This window comes from Hoplias malabaricus, chromosome 15, assembly GCF_029633855.1.
Source record: "Hoplias malabaricus isolate fHopMal1 chromosome 15, fHopMal1.hap1, whole genome shotgun sequence".
NCBI lineage: Eukaryota > Metazoa > Chordata > Actinopteri > Characiformes > Erythrinidae > Hoplias > Hoplias malabaricus.
The window spans coordinates 16,316,032-16,332,986 of record NC_089814.1 but is presented as its reverse complement, the minus strand read 5'-3'; the positions used below and the strand labels follow the sequence as shown (position 1 = coordinate 16,332,986).

The following is a 16,955-nucleotide window of genomic DNA, read 5'->3' as shown; positions in this document are numbered from 1 at the left end:
TGTGGAATCAGTTATTTTATTTATTTACAAGAATATTCAAAAAATAAACCCTTATTTTTTTTTTTAATGTCAATAAGAACAGATTTTCACCAATAATGTCAGTTCATTGGAACTATGCTAGTAGTGTGACTTTTTGAGAACAACTGGATTTAGCACCTGTTGAAATGATAATGAGCCACTGCTCACTTTAAAGTAGTGCACAGCAGTGAGAAGCAAGTGAACAAAAGCTTTTTTCTTTCCTCCTTTTTCACTTGTTGATATTTCTTATAGTGGGTTGGTAAGCACTGGTAATGTTCCAGTAATTTTAGGTGTGTTATGTGAAGTTAACATTGGTGTGTTGTACTTAGGTGCCAACATCAACGCACAGACAGAAGAGACGCAAGAGACTGCGCTGACTCTGGCATGCTGTGGTGGCTTCTTGGAGGTAGCAGACTTCCTTATTAAAGCTGGGGCAGACATTGAGCTTGGCTGCTCTACTCCTCTAATGGAGGCAGCGCAAGAAGGGCACTTGGAGCTGGTCAAGTATCTGCTCAATAATGGTGAGAGTTCTTGGTGATATTTGTTTTGAATATGTAACTCGCTGTTCTACTAATTGGGTCTAAGGGTCACTCCTGTCGTTTCCGTACCTCCTTCAGGAGCTAATGTCCATGCCACCACAGCCACAGGAGACACAGCACTGACGTATGCATGTGAAAACGGACATACTGATGTGGCGGATGTGCTGCTTCTGGCTGGGGCTGACCTGGTTAGTGCCTTTTTAATATATTTTATTTTATATAATTTCATGTCCAGTCTGAGCAAATGTTTTTGACTCATTTTACTTTTTTCTTTTAAGGAACATGAATCAGAGGGTGGGAGAACTCCACTAATGAAAGCAGCCAGAGCAGGACACCTCTGCACTGTACAGTTTTTAATCAGTAAAGGTACACGTCTACTGCAGATTCATACTAATTTACTTTTGCTTCAAATTTAACTATACCTAATGCTTTCGTTTCATCTTAATTTATTTTTATATATATATTAAAATATATTTTGGTTTAATCTTTCTCTAATTGCTCTTGTGTTAAACAGGTGCTAATGTTAACCGAGCTACAGCCAACAATGATCACACTGTGGTGTCTCTAGCCTGTGCTGGAGGCCACCTGGCTGTGGTGGAACTGCTGCTGGCACATGGTGCAGACCCTACACACAGATTGAAGGTGGGCTCAACTATAAATGTTTCAAAATATTTAAAGCCAAAGCAGACAAAGTGACTTGAGCAGCTTGTACCAAAGAAAAACACAGTCTGTGGTTTGGACGTGCTGTGACTATATTTTGACTATAATTAAGACGACACTGAACAATAAGTCAAATATAAATGCTGAGGATAAATACAGTTTCAGTGACCAAAGCACAATCTCACACAATATAAACAGTGCTCAAAAAATAAGAGAAGAACAAACTCCCAGCAACATTAGGAAAAAAAAATCCCATATTTAATACTGAAGCATATTTACAGTACAAGTCCCTTCACTAAACCGAGGGACAAAAATACAAAACAAAATAATCATTCATTGATTATAATCGTGGTAAAATATACAGCTTTATCGTGATACTGGTTTGCACTCATATCGCTCAGTGCTAATTGAGTGCAGAGAAGAGTAAATGAATGGTGTTTTTTTTGGTTGAGTGCATAGAAAAGCGTATGTACATATTTTCATAGTTCGGTTACTCCAGCAGATCTGAATCTGGAACAGATTGATTGGAAGGAGAGAAACCAGAAAGAACACACATGAGGCAGTTTTATACCAGTCTGTACCAGGTGCTGATTAGTATTGTATCTGTTGTCCTTCCAGGATGGCTCCACAATGCTGATTGAAGCTGCTAAGGGTGGTCACACAAACGTGGTGTCCTACCTGCTAGATTATCCAAACAACATTTTATCAGTCCCTGCACCAGACCTGTCCCAGCTCACGCCCCCCTCCCATGACACATCTCAGGTAAGTGGAGTTATATCATTCCCATAATGCCATTACATAAATATACAGCCATACAGATACAAACATTACACATAAGTTGCAACAGCTAAAATTTATGATGAAAAAAAAACAATTGGCAGCTAATTTCTGTTTCAAATAGTCGGTCTATTCATTCCATGCAGACAAAATTCTATACTTTGTTCACACTGTCTGCCATGCACATTTGAAACATATTCAACTTAGGCATTCACAGCTGTTTTGCTGTGGTTGTCCAAACATAGACTTTTATAGACCATTATAAGTGAGAAATCACTATGACCAAAACATGTTTAGAATCTGAATCCTGCTTTGTTTGTTTAGAACCAAAGCTGCTAGCAGCTAACGATTATATAACTGTTAGTCAGCTTAAACCGCCCCTATTTATATAAAATTACATTAGAAAATTTAAAACTGCATCCATTTTGTAACTTGGTTAAAGTTGCAGTCTGTTTTGTTTTAAAATGTAAATGTTATGACTTGCTGCAAAATATTAATGTGAATTAAATATTCACTCAGGCTCATCCTTTTTCAGAAAAAACTATGGTAGTATTTATCAGCCTCATTGAGCTGAATGGAAATGTGAAAGTAATGCGGAAATGTGTGTGCTCTACATTCGCAGGCTCCTCGAGTTCCATTCCAAGCCCTGGCCATGGTGGTACCACCACAGGAGCCAGACAGAGTGCCCTCAACTATCTCCACACCTCCACCAGTCACAAACAAAGGTTAGGCATCATTTGCTGATCATCCAGACTCTGTCAAAACCAATAACTTTACAAAACATGGACAAGTGTGCCTCTGTTGTTATAAATATATTCTGTATTATGGATTGCCTTAGTGTAATACTTGTTTGTAGTGTCTGTGCCTGTCTGGCTTGTTACATCTTATGCATGTGTGCACTCACCAGGACAAATTCCTTGTATGTTCAACGTAAGTTGATTCTGATCTAAATTTAGCAGTTATAAGTATTGGTAAATAATACTATAAGCTGCCTGAGGGCTCCGCTACAATTAAGTCACTCCATATAATGAATAAATCTGTCACAATGGGACAGATCCTACAGGTACTCTCAGACCTGCAAAGTCTTTCAATCACTTAATTCCTTCTCAAGCCTATTTATGATATTGCTGAATAATGTTTTAAAATTTTCTGGGGAACATTTAAAAAAATGTGCCAATATTAGCACAGGAAAAACTGTTAGAATTTACACCAATTTATCAGCTTAAGATTCAGTCTAAAGTGACAATTACTTTGAAGCAACTAAATTATACATTAAATGTTTAATTGTGTAAAACTACCTGTAGGTTCTTATCACCTGATATTTTCTGCTTTTCAGGTATGTCCAAACAGAGGCTAAGCTCTCTGCAGGGCAATGCAGTGGCCACAGGGGGGCTTGATGCTGACCTGCTGCCACCTTTTCATCCATACCAGCCGCTGGAGTGCATCGTGGAGGAGACGGAAGGCAAGCTGAACGAGCTTGGCCAGCGCATCAGTGCAATTGAGAAGGCCCAACTGCACTCGCTTGAGCTCATCCAGGGTGAGCCTCTCACCAAAGACAAGATCGAAGAGTTGAAAAAGAGTAGAGAGGAGCAGGTCCAGAAGAAGAAGAAGATTCTGAAGGAGCTGCAGAAGGTGGAGCGCCAGCTGCAGCTGAAGACTCAGCAGCAGTTCACCAAAGAGTACATGGAAGCCAAGGGGATCAAGGAGGAGCCGGGCCAGGCGGCAGGGGTGGAGGCGCCCGGCACCCCCCTGCCTCTTCAGGCCACACAGCTGGGCTCCAGCACTGATGGTGAGGGCAACCACGATGAGGAGGACCATCAACCTACAATTGTGGATGATGATGAAGATGATGATGACGAGGAAGAGGAGGAGGAGGAAGAGGAGGAGGAGGATGAAGATGATGAGGATGAAGAAGACAGAGACTACACAGAGTTGCCGCAGGTGGACACCCTCCTGTATCAGAAGTCAGCACAGCTGCCGCCTCCGCCACATCCTCAGTCACATGGCCTGCAGGGTCCCACACCACCCCCTTTGCAGACCAGCTTTGTCCCTATTCAGCCCCTCCCAGCACAGCAGTCCACAGACTTTGGCAGTGCAGACTATCCAGGCAGCAGTAGTCCAGACCTGCAGAGGGTGATGTTGGGACAGCACCTGTCAGGCCTGGGGCCTGGTCTTCTCGCCCAAGCGCCCGACGGCCTCATGGTGGCCACGCCTGCACAGACGCTCACAGACACGCTGGACGACATCATGGCAGGTGAACTGAACGGTAGATTCTTTTAAATATCAAAGAGAAGACATTTGTTTTAGGCATGCATTTTTCAATTGTATCACAGTCAGCAGATAATTACTTAAATATTGTCATATGAGACAGATGTTCTGATTTGGCAAATATTTCAAACTCACTTGAGATCAGAAAGTCAGTGCTGGGCTACTGCAGTAAAATGTATATCTTATTAGTTACATCATGTTTGACCTTACAGATATGCATATCTATATATTTTTGTAAATCTAATCAAGGTGGATTCAGAGTTTGAAATTTATATATGATTATTTGTATAAACACATTTGTAAAAAATCTCAATACTTTATATTCAATATGGAATTTTCCTCCCTATCTGCAGCTGTGAGCAGCAGAGTGCCTATGTTGAACACTACAACCTCACCTATACCTCAGCCCACAACACAGACGCCCATCAATACTGTCTCTCCACCATCCATGCTCCCGCTCTATCCCTCCGTAGACATTGATGCACATGTAAGCTTTGTTTCTGTTAAAAGACTAATGGTGCAGGAACATGAAAGTAAAGTTTTGTAGACACCTGCTTGTGCAGCTAGCTTTTCTTCTCAAATTAATAATGAGAGTTTGTCTCTTTTTGGCTGATGTAACAAGGTAGAATCCTGCTTTGAGAATTTGATTGTGTTCAGCCCAAATGCATTAATGAGGTGCAGATATTGGATCATTAAATCTGGATCCCTCTCTTAGTTGCATTCCATCTTCCCAAAGTCTTTCAGGGATTTTTGAGATTTATGATCCTGTAGTTGACACAAGGCATAATGCAGCTTCTTTAGATTGTCCTAATCTATTCACTTCTCTATGGAGATTATAAAAGCTACCTGTGCAGTTGAACACTTCACAAGTGGGTGTCTAAATTTTTTTCAGTGTTGTATATTAAAATGAGGACTGGCATATTGAAATTAAATGTTCTGTCCATGGCACTCATTTTAATTTTACTTCTCACCTCCCTTAGACGGAGAGCAATCATGATACGGCACTTACTCTGGCCTGTGCAGGCGGCCATGAGGAGCTAGTGTCGGTGCTCATTGCACGTGGGGCCAACATAGAGCACCGGGACAAAAAAGGTAAGGGTCCACTTGAGACACTCCTATACCCTCTTGTGACAAAGCAAAATGTGCCAACATTTTTTTTCCCCATCCCGTTTGTCCATAGGGTTCACCCCTCTTATCCTGGCTGCTACTGCCGGTCATGTTGGTGTTGTTGAGATCCTCCTGGACAAAGGAGGAGATATTGAAGCTCAGTCCGAGAGGACCAAAGACACCCCTCTTTCACTGGCATGTTCGGGTGGCAGGCAAGAGGTTGGTTTACAAAGCCAGTAATTTCTTCTAAGTTGCAGGTTCTGCCCTACACAAAACCATAAAATAACAATAGTATGTGGTGTAGGTGGTTTGTTTTTGGCCTTTTTTTTTTTTTTTTTTCCCCTCCTCCTCCCCCCCCCTCTAATGTCTGGCTCTACTTCACAGGTGGTGGAACTTCTGTTGCTCCGTGGCGCTAACAAGGAGCACCGTAACGTGTCTGACTATACTCCACTTAGCCTAGCTGCTTCAGGAGGCTATGTTAATATCATCAAGATCCTGCTCAATGCTGGAGCTGAAATTAACTCTAGGTTAGATTATTTAGCCATTTCATATACAACCTAATTTCCGTATTCTCTCTTAGAAATTGCTTTTATCATACTTTGTCTCTTTATCTGTATGTCTCTTTGACTGTTGTAGGACGGGCAGCAAGCTGGGCATCTCTCCTCTGATGCTAGCGGCCATGAACGGTCACGTGCCTGCAGTGAAATTGCTGCTTGACATGGGTTCTGACATCAATGCTCAGATTGAGACCAATCGCAACACGGCACTGACACTGGCTTGTTTTCAAGGCAGAGCGGAAGTTGTCAGCCTGTTGCTAGATCGCAAGGCTAATGTAGAGCACCGTGCCAAGGTCAGTTGCTGTTCAAGAATTTGGTTGTCACTTGAAGCACATTTTATTCCACTAGAAAATGTATGCTTTTTGAGAAACATTTCAATGACATTATTTGAACCTACAAATTTCCCAAACTGAACCATGTTTGACATTTATTGCATGTTTTAGACGGGACTCACACCTCTTATGGAAGCTGCATCTGGTGGCTATGCAGAAGTAGGCCGTGTGCTGCTGGATAAAGGTGCTGATGTCAATGCCCCTCCTGTTCCATCATCCCGTGATACTGCCCTAACCATTGCTGCAGACAAGGGTCACTACAAGTTCTGTGAGCTCCTCATTAACAGGTAATTAATAGTACTAATAATAAGTACAGTTCTAGCACCTAATGAAGGATTGTTTATTACACATTTGAATATCCATAATATATTTGAATATTTATCATTTATTTATTATCTACAGTCTGTGGAACAACTAAGGCACAAAAAGCGTACTAGCTTTTAATATATGAAGAAAAGCATTTTATATTAATGTTTATTAATTTAAAATAAATTTTTTTTTAATGTTTATTTTTAAAGTGATTGCAAAATTCATTGTCTTTAAAGACTTTTTTAGAATACTGGACAAGTTTTTGCAGGAACTTATAGTAAAAACTGTAATTTAAATCAATTTGCTTTGATTTGCACTCTGATTGGTTGAAAAGCATGCTTTATTTCGCGGTAACAGCACGTTTTTTTTTTTTTCCACAACCACTCCATCAGTCCGCTGAGCCCTGTTGCTAAGTACTCTCTACGCTGCAGCTCAGCTGTGCTTATGAATTATTCACTGCTAAATTAGCTTCAGTTCATGTTTCACACCCATAAACTTCAGTTTACTACTTACTTCAACTTCACGAATACTGATAAAAATCACGTACCAATTATACTCAATCACTGTTATTAACAAGATTAACTCTTAAATTTTAATTGAAATAAATGCAGACTGATGGCAGTGACTGGCACTAAAAGTCAGTTTAATTCAACACAAATACAAAATAAGATGTTAATTAATGACATGACACGAAGCCAGGTTAAGCAAACAAAACAAGAAAAACAAAGACAGAAACCAGATACCAATGGAGAGCCCATCGAAGATTCAGTTGCTATTACCGTCCTTGGTGATTTTTTTTAAGCTGCACATTCACGACGTCTCAAATCATTCCCCATTCCCTACATATTGCACTAATATTACATGTAAGTCATGACTGTGCGTTTTTAGAACCAAGCACAAAATATGGATATTTATTATATTAGAAGTATAATGCATTATGGCTAGTTACCTCTTATGGTGCACTACAAAGGGAACATAGTTGCAGCTCGACCAAGCTCAGTGGGCTAGATAAAGACTCCCTTGGGCAGAAGAAAGTTTATCTGGAGTAGTTTATTCAGCAGATTATGGGTCTGGGTAGTTTACTCGGCAGGTTAGTGATGCTGTAGTGGTGAGCTAAGGCTGATCTAGTCTGGGTGGTGAGTGCAGTAGAGTTCATTACTGTGATGTAGCAACAACCTACTTGTTGAGGAACTATAATTTGTAGGAAGGATTAACTAATTTCATAAACATTTCTGACACCACTTTCACAGCTCTGTTTATATATTTCACTGTTTATTACCCAAACTTAAAAACTATAAAAGCAATAGGACACACGAGTTTGTGTGTTATCATAAAATAACAGCACGCCTGTGATGAATTACAGCATTCGCCTTCAGCTTGTGCTTGAGCCGCATCATTGCCGTGTTATTTCATGAAAACTCACTCCCCCTTTTTCACCAACATAATTTAATATTCTGAATGAATGAATATTTTTGACAGGGTTATGTTAAGCTTGACCACATCCAGCTGAATTATTTTATATTGTTTATGCATCAGTTATTACCATCATGTAAGGATAATTCTGTAATGACTTTAATGTATAATTGTCAAAGATCAGGTGTCCTAGCATGCACCTAGAGGCATTTTCTTATGACTGACTGAATGTTGAAACGAGCATGTGTTTGTGTGTGTGTGGGAACGTTATTTCACCTGTTAGTCTAGTCGTATTTCATATAACGCTTTTTCACTGACACAAAACGGTTCATGAACCAGAAAAATGTCTTCCCTGCTGGAACCAAAGAGTAGGTTCTTCAGCGCGAACCTTGGCTTTGTCTGTTGGCGTTACGAGGTTCAGTAACTCAGAGGTCAGAGCCTCACACAGCGTTATCGCCCAGTGCAGCTGAACGGGGGTCATTTAAAAAGTTTCATATAAATAAATAATAGGATATAAGACAAGAACATGCTCTGCTTGTGTGTTTATGGGGATGTGTTTGGTGTAACACCATGGTGTAAACCAGAGCCATGGCTCAGTGTTGGTTACGTTACTCCGCTATTCACATGTTCAGCAGGACGCCTTGGACTTGTCAACATTATTATATAATATATTATATTTCTGAGAGAGGACTGCTGAATTTGTCTTTTTTCATGTGGGTGTGTGTCTTTGCCTGATGATGTGTAAAGGGAAGTGGTGGAGAGACATTTTGTGGCGTTTCTATGTTTATAGAACTCCATATAGCTGTGCATAGCCTCTTTAAACTTCACATGCTTTAGTTTAACGTGTTACATTGAATAAATAAATCTTAAAATACATCTTAAAATCAACAAAATGTTCTTGGCGGTCTTTGGTATTTGCTGGTAGATCATATAGTATTTTTATGTTTTTTAAATAAAATGAACAAGAAAAATACTGCTGCCGCTTTGTGCTCCTTTTTTCATTTCTGCCTGCATTAGTCCTGTCCTCCCATATTTTTTGTATAACACAATCACATAATTAAAAACTAATGTTTTTTTTTTTTTTTAAAAGACATTGATATGAAGCACCGAAGCTTCTCCAGACCTTCCAATAACAAGCATATGTATTTTGGGCTTTCCTGTTTTTGTAATGCCAGAAACGCCTATGGCGATAGCTATATGGCTAACTGTCAGGCAAATTTATCCTTGTTTCGTTACTCATTTACTTTACATTCAATTTAACTTGACAAAAGATGTACAGGCTGCAATTTGAAATGTCTTGTATCTGGTGGGGGTGGGTGGGGATTTTGTCAAAAGAATCTTAAGCTAATGTCAGTAATCTGATCATCATAAAGGTTCTATTTGATTACTATAGAGACATTGGAAGCTTAAAATAATCATATTGTTCTTTCAATCTTCTTACAGAGGGGCTCACATCGACGTACGTAATAAAAAGGGGAACACTCCTCTATGGCTAGCTGCAAATGGGGGCCATTTTGATGTAGTGCAGCTACTGGTGCAAGCCGGAGCAGATGTGGATGCAGCAGACAACCGCAAGATCACACCTCTCATGGCAGCATTCCGTAAAGTGAGCATATTGTGTGGTTATATGGTCTTTAGTGTTCTTTAAAAAGTATACTTTAATTGGCATAGCAGTGTAGTAGTAGTAGTAGTATCCATATTCCGTTATGAAAATGAAATTAGTATGTCACTGTACAAGGGAAGTTGTGTTCTTAGACTCACACTTATTCTTTTGTTTTTCTCCTTCCCCTCTCTCATTTTAGGGGCATGTGAAAGTAGTCCAGTACCTTGTGAAAGAGGTGAATCAGTTCCCCTCTGATATTGAGTGCATGAGATATATTGCTACCATCACAGACAAGGTATGGACTGATGTTATTTTGAACCTAATGAATTAAGTATTTCAGTCTGTGGTTTGGAATGTTTTGGTGTAAATATTCAACCAATCTGTCCTGTGCTCCAAGGAGGTGTTGAAGAAGTGTCATCAGTGTATGGAGACCATTGTCAAAGCCAAAGACCAGCAGGCTGCTGAAGCTAATAAAAATGCCAGCATTCTGCTAAAGGAACTTGATCTTGAGAAGGTGCGTTGTAGCTTCAGAAAATGTGCTTATAATTTTATTTCCAATAATTATAGCCTTTAGTCTAGCAACATGTTTTTGAATGTCACCATACCCACTGAAGCATACATTAGATAATTGTACTTGTGGTTATAGCAACCTTTCCGTATTTGATGATTGAACACCTTTGGTTAAGCTTGACAAAATTGTTCCTTTTGGTGAAACTGGTGTTTGTCCCTTTATTTCACCACAGTCCCGTGAAGAAAGTAAAAAACAGGCTCTGGCAGCAAAAAGAGAGAAGCGCAAAGAAAAACGCAAGAAGAAGAAGGAGGAGCAGAAGAAAAAACTAGAAGAGGAGGAGGCAAAAGTGAAGGATGTGTTTTCTGAGACACAGGACCAGAAGGAGGACTCTGCTGAAGGTCTGTACCTTTTCTACACTTATGCATATTCTTTTAATATTGTACTGCTCATCGCATACCTGTCAATGCCACTACTTCTTACTCCTCCCATTTGCCTCTGCAGAGGTGGATGTTCCCATTGAGCCCCCGAGTGCCACTACTACCACCACTATTGGCATCTCCGCCACTTCAACCACCTTCACCATTGTCTTTGGCAAGAAGCGTGCCAATGTTTCTACCACACCCAGTACCAACCGCAAAAATAAAAAGAACAAGACCAAGGACTCAACCAGTGAACCGATTATTCTTCAGGACCCTCAGGTTGCGTTGGCACAGCAGAAAGCTGACAAAAACAAGATCCATGGTGAACCCAGAGGTGGTGGGGCACCAGGAGGCAGTAGTGACTCGGACAACCGGGACAGTACAGACTGCAACAGTGAGAGCAGCAATGGTAGTAAAAGCCATGAACTGGCTGACCTGCCCTCCTCATCATCTTCCTCATCCTCATCCTCAGCTCCTACAGGTTCCAGCCAACCTCAACCTCTGATTGAAAAGAGGCAGGGTATAATGTTGCCCACCTCTCGGGAGGAGAAAGTCACTGTTTCCATTTCAAAACCACAACAGAAGTAAGTTTTTAATAATTGCCATTGGTTGGGCATTTGGGATCAAAATGACTTAATATAAGAGTAGAAACAGTCTTCTGTCTCTGCTGCAGTGAGTAATAACCAAAATTGAATGTTGCTTTCACATTCCCAAATATTATTTAACATTAGTCTTTCTCTAATATTTAAAATGATAAAATGACTACTTTGCCTCTATTGCAACCCTGTTGCTGATGGTGTCTGCTGGTAAAAAGTGTTACAATAGGCATTTATTGCTATTGCACTAGTTTCATGTCTTCTGTCTAATTCTGTAACTCTTTCTCTTTTAAAGAGCTCATGACATCATTAGTGACCTGCCTTCCAGTTCCCTTCCTTCTACGCTCAAGACCATTTCACTGCCAGTAACCTCACCCAACAGCAAAATGAACCTGACCAGCCCTAAGCGGGGCCAGAAGAGAGAGGAAGGTTGGAAAGAAGTTGTCCGAAGGTGAGCAGCATAAAGTCTGTGTGGTCGGGTGTGTGATCACCACGTTTTGTACATTTACCTTGCTGTTTACTTTGTAGCAATATAAATAAGCACAAGTAAGAGACAAAGTATATAGTAGCTGAACAGTTTAAAACTATAAATACGGAATTGTCGCCTTGGGCTTTTATGGCTGCCTGAATTATTTTGAGGCATGGACTTTACTAATGAAAAATATGAAGCTGGATCCGATTTGATCTTACACCATTCTCAACACACACTCAAGCCCCTCAAATGGGGAAATGGCTCCCGTATTTTTCTGCTTAGGTGTTAGTGCTGAATATATGAAGTGAATCATATATCATTTACCCAGTTGCTTACTATTCTGTCACAGTCATCGACTCCTTTATCCACTTGTTTGTGTTTAGATGTGAAACATCTCCTAGAACTGGCTGACAACTTGGTACTCATTCACATTTAGAAACTGTCCCATAAGGGTGGTTCAAAGACTCTGTACTTGTTCAGGTGTTTTTATTTATTTATTTATTTTTTCATTTTATTTTCAAGGCATATTGCTGTGTTTTCTATCCTGAGGCTTTAATATTTTTCTATGAATTACCCTTTCTTTGGTTTCTGGCTTTTTATGATATTCCCCTTTTGTTTGAACTTGCTGACTGGGAACAACCAGCACACAGTTCTGGACTTGAAGGAGCTTTATAATTTCTCCTTTGTTTCCAATGACATGTCTCTTCTGTGGGAGCTTTTGTATAAGTATCCAAAGCAAACTATTTTGTTTAATGTTTGTAAGCAGTCTGTTTTAACTGCAAATGATTTTTAGTCATTTTAAGTACATGGTGACTTCATTTTCCATGAAGGAATGTTCAGTTATTAAAAAAGTGACTTTTTTTGTTATTTATTTATTTTAGTTAAAATAATGTTATATAATTTTATTTAAAGTAAAAAATGCTGGGTGAACATTCTTTTGTGGTGATTCCCAAATATGTTCTCTCCTTCCTTATAATGTTACATTATGATCACTGGAAAAATGTCATATGCTTTCTTTAGGTCAAAGAAGCTCTCAGTCCCTGCGTCTGTGGTATCTCGGATCATGGGCAGAGGTGGCTGCAATATCACAGCCATTCAAGATGTGACAGGTGCACACATAGACGTTGACAAACAGAAGGACAAGAATGGCGAGAGAATGATCACCATCAGGTGAAAAAAAAAATTTTTTTTACTTGACACACACACTTGACATTCTAATTTTCTGAGATACTGGACTAATGTGAATATTAAAATTAATTATGTTTTATCGACTTGATTTTTCAGAGGTGGTACAGAATCTACACGGCATGCAGTCCAGTTGATCAATGCACTGATCCAGGACCCTGCCAAAGAGCTAGAAGACCTGATTCCTCGCAACCACATTCGTCAGCCTGGTACCAACACAAAAATTGGCTCCACCTACACCACATCCACAGGAGCCACCAGCACCACTGCAGCAACCTCAAAAGGCTTGCCGTCAGTTGTGCCCTCCTCCAGTGTGTCCTTCCAGTCGTCCTCCAACTCCGCTGCTCAGCAGGCTAGCAAAATGGGCAAGAACATGGCACCTGGTGTCAGACCCCCTTTTGTCTCTTTGCCTCCATTGGCCTATACGCACCCCCAGCTGGCTCTGCTTGCTGCTCAGACCATGCACCAAATCCGTCACCCACGTCTGCCCATGGCACAGTTTGGTGGCACCTTCTCACCCTCACCCAACACGTGGGGCCCGTTCCCTGTGCGTCCTGTAAGCCCAGGCAGTGCTAATAGCTCACCTAAACACACTGGCAGCACTGCCCCACGCCCTTCTAACTCTACCCCTGCTACAGCCGAACACCCTTCCCAAGCATCAACTGCTGCTGTCATCCCTGGCACCACTGCCTCTCCTACAAACACAGTGTCCTCTAACACGCCCACACCCACATCAGTCAGAAAACAACTCTTCTCTGCTGAACTCAAGTCTGGTGCTTCCCAAGCCATTCCCACCACTGCCAGCAGTTCTTCTGCACAGGCCCCACCTGTTCCCATCAGCTGTGCTCCCACCGCTTCCACAACGCCTCCACCTCCTCCTGCCCCAATTGCTCCACCTACACAGCATCCCCCACCCCCCAAACCAGAGCCTGCTGACACTGTCACGCCAACTAAAGAGAAGCCGACAGACCTGGCAGTTCCTGTTTCAGGTGCCTCGTGCGACGGCCCATCTGCACCCGTGCACTTCCCTGCGTCTCCCTCGTCACAGGCTACGCTGTCCATGCAGCCAGAAGGCAGACAGCAGCTGCCCCTACACTTCACATCCAGCACAGAGCCTAGCTCCTCTGCCACAGCTCAACCAGGCACCACTCTGCCAGTCTCACGCCCTGCACAACCTACCTGCGGCAGCACCACACTCACAAATACCAGCAGCACCTTACCTCACTTCGCTACGCCAGCTGCCCCTGGGGTGTCACCAAGAATGCAGCCCCCAGGCCCCTATTACCCCATGGCAACTGGAGCCCCTCTACAAGAGCAGCAGTTTGTGCCCCCTGGGGCAACACAGGAGCCTCTCAAACAGCAGCAGCCTCCACAACCCAGTCTGGCAACTGCCAGCATGCCACCCCCATCCCTGCAGATGCCCTCTCCGATGAGCATGATGAATGGCTCCCAGATACATGCCCACGGTGGAAAAGCTCAGCTGCCTCCCAATTTTGGCCCCACTGCTCTTTTCAATCACCTGAGCAGCATTTTCGATAGCAACCAGGTGGGCAACAATCAAGTGTGGGGCGCATGTCATCTTCCTACACGCACTCCAGCAGAACAGTCCTACAGTGCCCCACCTGCCTACATGGGAGGAATGGGACAGATGGAAGCCCCACCAGATGGCTCCAAAGCACCGGGATATCGCTATGCCTCACAGAGAATAGTGCCTAGCCCAATTGGTAAGTTGCAGAAACTTCATGTGCAGTCTAATGAACAGTCTTGCAGCCAGAAAATCTAGCTGTCATCCAAACTAATTTTTTGAATCATTATAAAACAGTTATGATGTCTATTTGAATTAGAGTCTCATGATTTATTAGGAATGCACCCAATGGATCCCACGGGCAATTCCATCTCCTCTTCCAACTTTGCCACAAGCATGTCTGCCAGCCCTGTGTTCCTGCCAGGTACAGCACCTGTTGGAACACCTTCTTTTAGCCGTCAGCACTTCTCCCCTCATCCTTGGAGCGCCACTACCACCTGTACGAGAATAAGTAAATAATCTTTTTGATATTCCTTCTATTTTTTTAAACCTGAAACACACACCTTTTTTTGTTTTTATATTTTAATTGTTTTTAATAACGTGTGTGTATGTATGTTACAAAATATATGTATATTACAAAATATTTCTTTATTTAATATTGAGCGTGTGCATGCGGGTAATTTTATCATGTCATATTTAGGTGAGTCTCCTGTGCCCTCCGTTTCATCCGGAGCTTCGTCCCCTTTGTGCACGTCCACAGTGACACCTGCTTTGATCCAGGCTAAGCCCAGCAGCTCCAGCCAGCAGGACCGCAAAGTGCCCCCACCCATTGGCACTGAGCGCCTAGCTCGCATTCGGCAGACAGGCTCTGTTAACCACACAATGCTGCCCCCCAGCTACGCACCATCAGTTGGACAGGGTGGCATTTGGTCATTTGGAGTAGGCAGTGCCTCTGGTGAGTGAAATTAGCAGGAAAAGTGTTGAACATTCTTGTTTTAGAATATGTATACATTTAGATTTGGTTGTGTTAAACACATTTTAAAATGTATCCCCCCCCCCCCATTTCATCTGTCCACAGAAGCGATGTCAGGCTGGTCTCAGCCCCTAATGGGAGGGCCTATGATGCACCAGCAGCTGCAGGAACAGTCAGCCTTCTCCCAACATCAGGCTATGGAGCGAGATGACACAGGAATCGTGGCTCCTTCCAACACTTTTCACCAGCCCATGCCCACTAACTTCATGGATTTCCCCAAGGTTTGAATGCTATATTAGACAGCGAGAGCCCATACTCTGGGAAAAGCACCCTTAAGCTGTAAAGTCCCTGTATAATGCTTACATTTGTCCATCCACAAAAATACATCTATGGAGTTTTTTTTTTAAATTGAAGTCACTATTATTCAGCTGTTCCTGTGGTTTGTTAATGACTTTGTTTTTCTTTTGCATATTTATAATTAAGTATTTAATTTTTGTGTTGTGTGTACACTGTTTAGGGGTTACCGATGTCAATGTATGGTGGTACTATGATCCCTCCTCATCCTCAGATGGCTGAAGGTCCTGGAGGCCCCATGTACAATGGGCTTCACACCACTGACCCTGCCTGGAATCCCATCCTGAAAGTTGTCCCCAACTCTGCTGAGAATTCAGATGCACAACAGGTACAGGTTCACAGCAGCCTTGTCTTGGAACTGATAAACTATAAAAGCATGAGCCTCAGAGCTGTTGCTCTGTCAGTTTGTTTTTTTAGCTTTTAAATGGCCACTGTCGGTACTGGCATAAATATATAGACCAGTAATTGTCAGTTGATCTGGGTCTAACTATTGAAATCTTGTCTTTTCAGGTCTGGCCTGGGACTTGGGCCCCGCATGTGGGGAATGTGCATTTGAATCATGTCAATTAAACACACATCTATAGACTGAGAGGCATAGGAGCAGTAACAAGAAATACACGTTAAAGAACAAGATAATTACATAATTACCAAAATGTTAACCTAGAAGTGTCCCCTTAAAAATAAAAGGTAAGATGAGATGAAATTCGTGAGCCGGACACCTTTTGATGTGCCTAACTAAAAAGAAAGAATCCAGTGTGGGCTTTAACGTGTTTACCACTGTCTATGAACAAAATCATTTGCCTGTTCAACAGGATACATTCTCTAAGTAGTATAGCCATTTTGACATTTAAACCCCACATAAAGTGTTCTTGGTCTGCAGGGCTCCATAGGACAGTGCGCTATTTATACTTGGCCAAGAACTAGATGATTACATAAAGAGAGAAATCAGACCTTTTAGAGTGGTAAATACATGTATAATTGTTTACATACTGAAAAAAGGGTTAAAATGAGAGTAAATTTCATGTCGTATAGTGGCTCTACTTTATGTAGCCTGTATTAATGTGAAATATTTACCTTAATATTCAATAAAAAGTTGGAAATGTATACAAATGTTGTCATGCCTTAAGGGAAACTGAGGTTGGGAGACTGTAGCCTTCATCTTTATCTGAACTGGCTGTTTAGACAAGCTCTAGACTGCCAGCTGAATGTAAAGGTGATGTGATATCCGTCTTGTGCAGACTGGGTGCAGTTTCATGTGTTCACTGTAAAGTCCAACTGTCATGTCTTCTTTAAAAGCTCTAAAAACAATGGCATTGATCCATTTGAGAGAAATGGAG

General features: G+C 41.7%; 1 protein-coding gene across 6 annotated transcripts in view; it reads left to right on the top strand.

Moving 5' to 3' along the window:
• ankhd1 (ankyrin repeat and KH domain containing 1) overlaps nucleotides 1–16,710 on the top strand; it is a 35,251-nt gene extending 18,541 nt beyond the window's left edge. For 2 of the 6 annotated variants that reach the window (XM_066645425.1, XM_066645424.1), the window contains exons 9-34: nucleotides 348–539; nucleotides 636–745; nucleotides 836–923; nucleotides 1,072–1,199; nucleotides 1,836–1,979; nucleotides 2,617–2,719; nucleotides 3,331–4,248; nucleotides 4,616–4,749; nucleotides 5,243–5,354; nucleotides 5,443–5,588; nucleotides 5,754–5,896; nucleotides 6,006–6,219; nucleotides 6,370–6,545; nucleotides 9,424–9,586; nucleotides 9,783–9,878; nucleotides 9,981–10,097; nucleotides 10,327–10,492; nucleotides 10,596–11,097; nucleotides 11,405–11,560; nucleotides 12,602–12,751; nucleotides 12,866–14,490; nucleotides 14,629–14,790; nucleotides 14,992–15,246; nucleotides 15,370–15,545; nucleotides 15,782–15,946; nucleotides 16,129–16,710. In XM_066645425.1, coding sequence (XP_066501522.1) covers nucleotides 348–539; nucleotides 636–745; nucleotides 836–923; nucleotides 1,072–1,199; nucleotides 1,836–1,979; nucleotides 2,617–2,719; nucleotides 3,331–4,248; nucleotides 4,616–4,749; nucleotides 5,243–5,354; nucleotides 5,443–5,588; nucleotides 5,754–5,896; nucleotides 6,006–6,219; nucleotides 6,370–6,545; nucleotides 9,424–9,586; nucleotides 9,783–9,878; nucleotides 9,981–10,097; nucleotides 10,327–10,492; nucleotides 10,596–11,097; nucleotides 11,405–11,560; nucleotides 12,602–12,751; nucleotides 12,866–14,490; nucleotides 14,629–14,790; nucleotides 14,992–15,246; nucleotides 15,370–15,545; nucleotides 15,782–15,946; nucleotides 16,129–16,188 — 6,401 coding nt within the window. In that variant the 3' untranslated portion in view covers nucleotides 16,189–16,710. Of the gene's footprint in view, nucleotides 1–347; nucleotides 540–635; nucleotides 746–835; nucleotides 924–1,071; nucleotides 1,200–1,835; nucleotides 1,980–2,616; nucleotides 2,720–3,330; nucleotides 4,261–4,615; nucleotides 4,750–5,242; nucleotides 5,355–5,442; nucleotides 5,589–5,753; nucleotides 5,897–6,005; nucleotides 6,220–6,369; nucleotides 6,546–9,423; nucleotides 9,587–9,782; nucleotides 9,879–9,980; nucleotides 10,098–10,326; nucleotides 10,493–10,595; nucleotides 11,098–11,404; nucleotides 11,561–12,601; nucleotides 12,752–12,865; nucleotides 14,491–14,628; nucleotides 14,803–14,991; nucleotides 15,247–15,369; nucleotides 15,546–15,781; nucleotides 15,947–16,128 lie in introns of all 6 variants that reach the window. The other 4 variants (XM_066645420.1, XM_066645423.1, XM_066645422.1 and 1 more) reach the window with 3 other exon arrangements.
• Nucleotides 16,711–16,955: the final 245 nt, after the last annotated feature.